This window comes from Littorina saxatilis, linkage group LG11, assembly GCF_037325665.1.
Source record: "Littorina saxatilis isolate snail1 linkage group LG11, US_GU_Lsax_2.0, whole genome shotgun sequence".
NCBI classification, from domain to species: Eukaryota; Metazoa; Mollusca; class Gastropoda; order Littorinimorpha; family Littorinidae; genus Littorina; species Littorina saxatilis.
Window position 1 is genome coordinate 39142536 of NC_090255.1, and position 7970 is coordinate 39150505.

Consider the following 7970-nt stretch of genomic DNA (forward strand, 5'->3'; position numbering starts at 1 on the left):
GTATGACGTCGGCCTCCTAATCGGGAGGTCGTGAGTTCGAATCCCGGTCGCTGCCGCCTGGTGGGTTAAGAGTGGAGATTTTCCCGATCTCCCAGGTCAACTTATGTGCAGAGCTGCTAGTGACTTAACCCCCTTCGTGTGTACACGCAAGCACAAAACCAAATGCACACGGAAAAGATCCTATAATCCATGTCAGAGTTAAATGGGTTATAGAAACACAAAAATACCCAGCATGCCTCCCCCGAAATCGGCGAATGCTGCCTGAATGGCGAGGTAAAAACGGTCATACACGTAAAAATCCACTCGTACTAAAAACATGAGTGAACATGGGAGTCTAAGCCCATGAAAGAAGAAGAAGAAGAAACCTTGAGTTAACAGCCAAAGTCAAGGGACTTGGAACACACAGAAACCTTTAGTCACATAAACCCTCTAATTGCACGCACACACAAGCACACACACACACACACGCACGCACACTCACACACACACACACAAATTCACACACACAAACTCACACACACAAACTCACCCACACACACAAACTCACCCACACATCCACACACACAAAATGAAGCTTGTAATCATTAAAACCGATGATTTCGCAGATCTGGGTTGGGACGAAGGACGGCACGATATTCATCTACAAGGAGTCAACGGGAAAGCTGTGGAAGACAATCAAGGCGCATGACGATGCTGTGAGAGCGCTGTGTGCCGCCGAGAGTCGCTACGTCATGACCGGTGCTGGCAGTAAAGACGGCAAGGTCGCCATCTGGTCGCCACAGTCGTCCGCCATGGACCAGTCAGAACAGCATCATGACGAGGATTGATGGTGTGTGTGCAATTTGTGTTTTGGAGAGACCTTGGGAATTAAGGCATGGAAATGTTTTTCATTTGATGTGATCTCAAGCATGGATCAGAGATGCATTTCTTGTTAAAATGTCATGTTAATGATCACAAGCTCATTCAGGCTTTTTGTCACTGTATATGCAGCTTCTATAGTTAATCATGCATGTACTATAATTCGACAGCCTGGCTACTATTTGGAGTGAGTTGGCTTTGTTTGGTACAGTGATACTTGTTATGCGAGGCCCTTCCGATGAGAGGACACCCTAACAGAGGACACCTCTTGATTTCCTTCTGTATACATGTACTGGATTCAAAAATACCTGTTGCGACAGGCCACCTGCAAATTGTGGGGACACCTTTGGGAAATTTTTAATTTTTGGATGAATAATGAGATGAGGATGATTATAATGATGATGCTATGGATTTCCAAGTCATTGGACGCAGGGGGCCGATAGGGCGCACCAAAATGACCCAGTTTTTGCCATGAGAGGTGGTTCCCCTGTCATATCTGAGAGAGGAAACACTTCCTGCACCGGGGTCAGTGACCGACTTTAACTGAGTGAAAATATGTGTGCTCTGTGTGTGCGGCCAGATCAAAGGCATTGTGATAGCTGGGTGGCCTTGTTTATAGACACGACCTTCTTCTCAGGGGTCAATGACCCAGTTTTTGCCATGAGAGGTGGTTCCCCTGTCATATCTGAGAGAGGAAACACTTCCTGCACCGGTCAGTGACCGAGTTTAACAGAGTGGAAATCTGTGTGTGCAGCCAGATCAAAGGCAGGGCAGTACCTAGTAGCTGAAACATGCCTTTTCACAAGTTGTTTGACTGGTACTCAAGCGGTCTCTTTGATTTTTTTCGTATTTCATACACGGATTAGGCCTTCGTTATACAAGACGCAGGGGTCGAACTCGAGGAAAAAAGTCGCGCCTTATGACCCGGAAAGTATGGTACATGGTTTGGGGGACTTTTCTTAATTTGGCACATCTAATATTGTTTGCTTAAAGTACGGTTAACGGTTAGTTTTTGCTTATGGATTTAAATATTGTTATAAACAAAAGCTTCAACAATCATTTAAACATGTTGTGAGAAGGTAGTTACCTGTCAATATATATATATGTGCACCGAAATGGGCTTTGAGTATTTTTTTTATGTGACTCTGAAATATGCAATGATGAAAATGGCGTGTGATCTGATCATACAAGACATTTGATATACATTTGATGTGTGATGGAATGATCACTTTTGTGCAATCCTCTTTTACAGCTCCTACCCGGGGCTAGAGGTCTTTAACAGCTCCTACCCGGGGCTAGAGGTCTTTAACAGCTCCTACCCGGGGCTAGAGGTCTTAAAACGGGCTACCAATGTGTTTTCAAACTGAATGATATATGTACAGGATTTGAGAATAGTGCCTTAAATATTTGCCCCTATCCCTGCTTTTACTAGTTTGGATGCTCAATATGGTCAAACTAAGTGAGATGCGTCGCTGCCCTACACGCCACCAGGCGTGAAAGGCATTGACTGACTGACTAAGTGAGATGCAACATCTTCTCTTGTTGTCCTAGCCTGCAATGTTTTATAGCTGTTGTGTGCACGCATGCGCCGGCAATGCGCCGGCTGCGCGCGCGCGCGTGTGTGTGTGCTTGCTTTCACGTTTGTGTTTTCATATGCATAATTGGTACATACATCTGTGTGTGAGTGTTTGTCAATTTGTTGTTTTTGACTCACATGCGAAGCAAAAGTGAGTCTATGTACTCACCCGAGTCGTCCGTCCGTCCGGACGTCCGTCCGGAAAACTTTAACGTTGGATATTTCTTGGACACTATTCAGTCTATCAGTACCAAATTTGGCAAGATGGTGTATGATGACAAGGCCCCAAAAAACATACATAGCATCTTGACCTTGCTTCAAGGTCAAGGTCGCAGGGGCCATAAATGTTGCATAAAAAACAGCTATTTTTCACATTTTTCCCATTTTCTCTGAAGTTTTTGAGATTGAATACCTCACCTATATATGATATATAGGCAGACCTGTTTACCCCTAAAACATTGCATGTGTATTTTCTGGGAGCAAAATGAGGCAAATGTGTAGTTTTGTAATTGAATGTGTAGAATTTCTCGTCGACCTATCACAACAACAAGAACAATGATTGCTACTTTTTTATGTATTGATTGACTGACGGACAAATGGGAATTGCAGACAGTGCAATGAGCATGATGTTTTCCTTTCCGCGAAGACAAGGCATGGGTAGTCCTGATGATATTTTGGCAGAAAGACTTGGTTCGGCGCATTGCTCGTCTTTTTCTTTTTGGTCGGTGGCCTTTCGGAGTCATTTTCTTCACAGTTCTCATCTTCACTTTCGTGTGCTCTGCGTTCAGCCATTGTGTCGAAACGCCCGCATGGTTTGGCAGTAACGCTTTCAGTTGTGCCCGGCATTTGCTTGGAGAAGCCTATTCGGCATTAACAAGCTACAACGCAACGCCCGTGGGCGCTTTACGCGCTGCACGCAGCAAACGACTGCTGGCCGAAAACATGGATTGGAAAATGGATCGATCAAGGGAGATGAAGAAAATTACGGATTGTGATATGCGTAGCCGAAACAATACCGTTTGCGTGCAGGGACGGGGCGGTGTGAGAGCACAACGGGACAAGGAACAGGTGTAAAGACGAAAAATTTTTTTTTTTTTAAATACCGTTTGCGTAGAAAACGACAGACTTGCGTAGTTGCGTAGTATATTATTCAAATTCGTAGTTTACTACGCTCAATGTGTAGTGTAAACAGGTCTGTATAGGGCAAAGTAAGCCCCATCTTTTGATACCAGTTTGGTTTACCTTGCTTCAAGGTCAAGGTCACAGGAGCTCTTCAAAGTTGGATTGTATACATATTTTGAAGTGACCTTGACCCTGAACTATGGAAGATAACTGTTTCAAACTTAAAAATTATGTGGGGCACATGTTATGCTTTCATCATGAGACACATTTGGTCACATATGATCAAGGTCAAGGTCACTTTGACCCTTATGAAATGTGACCAAAATAAGGTAGTGAACCACTAAAAGTGACCATATCTCATGGTAGAAAGAGCCAATAAGCACCATTGTACTTCCTATGTCTTAAATTAACAGCTTTGTGTTGCATGACCTTGGATGACCTTGACCTTGGGTCAAGGTCACATGTATTTTGGTAGGAAAAATGTGTAAAGCATGTGAGTCGTATGGGCTTTGCCCTTCTTGTTATATTTTTAATGCTAAAACACTGACATAAAATTATCATCAATGTGATAATGACTTTGTTACTTAAACTGTGATTAAATTACATATTCTTACTCCGAGTCACATATTAGCAATGACGCAGTCGAGATGCTAGGTTGACTGAAAAACGCTATCCCGTCTATAGTATAAGGGAAGCAACCCAAGCTAAAAAAGTAGCAAGCTTGCTACCCTGGGTTGCCTCCCGTAGCGTATCACGCCACAGATCTCGTACCCAGTACGAGACACCCTCATTCGACTCCTTTCAGCCAGAGAGACAGGTCGTCTTTTCGCTAGCGCTCATAGGCCGTTTGTTTGTCAGCCTGACACCCTCCGGCCTCGGCTCCCGTCTTCTTCTCTTAGCTGGTTTCCAGTTGGTGAGATCTTTCCTTGTTGTTGTATGTTGCGTTTCTACTGTTATTCTGACGTCCTTGGGACTTAGAAGTTTCTGCAGTAGTTTCGTTTGTGGCCGCCTTGCCGGTCGCCATTTTGTGGCTAGCACGTGTTGATTACACTTGTACGTTTCTGTCCGTGCTCGGACTGCGAACGTTTGTTTAGTGCTGTTTGTTCAGCGGCTTTTTGCTGCTTTTACGTTAGTGCTAGTCCTTTGTTTCTGCTGAATTTTTTCGTCCGGTGGACTTAGTTACGTTCAGTAGTTACTTTGCTCGTGGCCTCCTTGTCGGTAGCCATTTTGTGACTGGCACGTGTTGATTACACTTGTATGTTTCTGTCCGGTTTCGGACTGTGAACGTTTGCTTAGCGCCGTTTGTGTAGCGGCTTTTTGCTGCTTTTAAGTTAGTGCTAGTCCGTTTGTTTCTGCTGAATTTTTCGTCCGGTGGACTTAGTTTTGTTCAGTAGTTACTTTGCTCACGCCGTCTTAACATGGCGGACGGTGAGAAAAAGAGGGGGGGGAAGGCTGAGAGTAAGGGCAAGGGCCCCGGCAAGCCTAAATCCTCTGCTTCTGGTTCTTCTAGTAAGAACCCCGTGGTAGTCGTCTCTGATCCTAAGACTAATACTGTCTTTTCCGTTTCGATTTCTCCTCCTAAAGTGACCCCTTCGGGCTCTCAGGCGTCCGTTTCTGCCCCTAGGGCTCCTGCGCGCACGCCTTTGCCGGCACCAGAGTCTAGTGCTCTGGTGTCTTCGTTGCTTTCCTCTCTACTTCCAGAGATACGCACCCTTGTCAGGGAGGAAATGAGTCGTTCTGACTCTCTTGCCAGCGCTGCCCCCCTGCCGGGGGTGGGTGACCAGTTTTCGCTGGCGTCTCTACTTCCGATGTCGGCCGTTTCCGGATGTTCTCACACCGGATCTTCGCCTCTGCCGTCGGGTTCCGGCGTTCGTGACGTTCATGGACTTCACCCACCGGAACTTACTTCTCTCCTTGGCCGGTACTCGGCGGCTTCCGCTTGCGGAGGTACGCCTGAGCGTGTCCCTTCCGGGACGCGGCCTGTTGAAGGTATGTGCTCGCAGCAGCCGCTTGCGGCAGCTGCACTTCCGGTCTCCGGAAGTAGCTACTCGCTGGTTCGCGGACAGCCCATGGTCCCGTCCGGCTCGAGCAGCTCTTTACGTGAGCAGTCGTTTACGACAGCTCCACTTCCGGCTCCGGCCGGAAGTGTCAGTTCACCGGTTCGCGGGCAGCCCATGGCCCCTTCCGGTTTGAGCTATGCCCTTACTCAGCGGCCGTTTCCGGTAGCTGCGCTTCCGTCCTCGACGGGAAGTGTGGGTCAGGCCGGAAGTTCTCATGACGCTGTCACTTCCGGTTCCGGCCTAGGGCTTGCCTTCGGGCTTTCGGGCTTCAGCCCACAGGCGGCTCAGCAGCAGCTATGGTTTAGCTCTGCTGCTGCTGCCTCACTTCCGGTTCCTCCGGGGTTTTCCGCGGTTCCCGCTGGGTTGCCGGCGACCTGTGGACATGGTCTGCCCTATGGGCATACGGGCTTTGGGCCTGTTTTGGGACAGCTACAGTCACACACTACGGTGGTGGCTGCTAGCCCCTCTTGACCTCTGACTTCGGTGATTGATGCATCTCAGTTTCCTCTCAGCCAGGACTCGGGGGGCGGAGGCCCCTGCTAGCTTCCGGGCTGCACTTGAGGCCGCCGCCGAGGTCACTTCTCGTTATTTTTCGGAGGGAGCTTCGTCTTCGGCGTCTGGTCCGTCGGCGATGGCTGACTTCCGTTTGGCAAAGGAGGAAAACAGCTACTTCCGGTTCAAGGAATCACCTTCTGTAGCTTTCCAGCTTTCTCGGCTTTTTGCCAAGCCCGCTCCTTCTGGCAGCGGGTTGCCACCGGCGCCAGTCCCGTTGCTGGTGCCTCACGGTGCAGCTCCGGATTCGGCGCTGGAATATCTTGCCGCTCCTGCGCAGGCTTCGTCCTTTCTGCCCGTCGCGGCTCAGAGGAAGTTGCCATGGCCTAAGGCATCTCGGAACCTTCTGTCGTCTTTTGCCCTCCCGCGTGGACCGTTGTCGGTCACGCCGGGCCTTCTTCCGCTTCTGACGAAGCCTTTGAAGAGGGATTCGTTTCTGCCTATTTCTGAGCAGACTCTCGTTTCCTCTGAAGAAGTGGGCCGACAGCTGTTGGAACTCAGTTCCATTTCCGAGACTTTGCTTAGGGCGCTTTCTCGCGCTCTGACTGTTTCCTTGGCGCCCTTTACACTTAGTAAAGAGCAGGACGCGGAGGATGTGGCCACACTGCTCTCCACTCTCGCACGGGTGAACGAAGAACAGATGAGGCTGTCCTCTCTGCACTATTTCCATGCGGTTTCGTGCAGAAGGGACTTGTTCCTTGCCCACTCTCAGTTCTCTGAGGAGTTGACTCGGAACACCCTCCGGTCTTCACCCGTGGTGGACGGTGCTCTCTTCGGCAACCTGGCCTCTGATGCCAGGAAGCAGGAGATCGACACCAACAGGGAACAGCAGTTCTCTTCTTTTGCGCTTCAGGCCTTGAAGCAGCAGAAGCAGGCTGCTCCCAAGCAGGCTGCTCCTAAGCAGGCTCAGCCTCAGCGGGCTAGGTCCTCAGCTCAGGCGCATCCTTCTTCCCGGAAGAGACCTCGTGCCCTTTCCCGTGGGTCGGGCAAGAGATCCTCGTCGGGCAGGGGTAGGGGCTCTTCCAGTGCGAAGCCTCACCCCCAATGAAGCGTTCCCGGCTTCACCCCCCCTCCGCCCTCCACTCTGGTGATGGCGGGGGGCCTTGCTCGGGCACTGTCACACTGGCTGACCTTAGTACAAAGCCAATGGATAGTGGGAGTCGTGAGGTCGGGATTCCGCTTACTCTGGCTGGGGGACAAGGCCCCTCTAACCAGGCGTCCTCCAGCCTTCAAGCCACCCTTCTCGCAAGAGGCAAGGGCCGTCCTCCAGTCGGAGGTTGCCTCTCTGCTGGAGAAGGGCGCGGTGGAAGCGGTCTCGGACCACAGGTCCCCGGGGTTTTATGGACGGCTTTTCGCGGTCCCCAAGGCTTCGGGGGCTTGGCGTCCTGTTCTGGACCTATCGTTTCTCAATACTTTTCTGAGAACGATTCGGTTCAAAATGGAGACGCCTGCCTCGGTTCGAGACGCTCTCCGCCCAGGAGATTGGGTGACCTCTATAGACTTGACGGATGCGTACTTCCATATTCTGGTGCATCCCGCCGACCGGAAATGGCTCCGTTTCCGGTGGGCCAGTCAAGTCTACCAGTTCCGCGCACTTCCTTTTGGGCTGTCCCTTGCCCCATGGATCTTTACCATGGTGGTGAGGCAGTTCTGCGCGCTGGTGAGGTCACAGGGAGTGCGGCTGCGAGCATACCTCGACGACTGGCTCATCATGGGCCAGAGCGAGGCTCTCTGCAGGCAGCACACTCTCTTGGTTCTCCGGGAGGCCAGCTTGCTGGGATTCTCGGTCAACCATACGAAGT

The 7970-nt window shown here is 50.1% G+C and overlaps 1 protein-coding gene across 1 annotated transcript in view; it reads left to right on the forward strand.

The window, feature by feature from the left end:
- The window catches only part of LOC138980435 (DENN domain-containing protein 3-like), a 56012-nt gene extending 55176 nt beyond the window's left edge, over positions 1-836 (forward strand). Inside the window, exon 27 of the mRNA XM_070353314.1 lies at positions 606-836. Coding sequence (XP_070209415.1) covers positions 606-827 — 222 coding nt within the window. The 3' untranslated portion in view covers positions 828-836. The remainder of the gene's footprint in view (positions 1-605) is intronic.
- Positions 837-7970: the final 7134 nt, after the last annotated feature.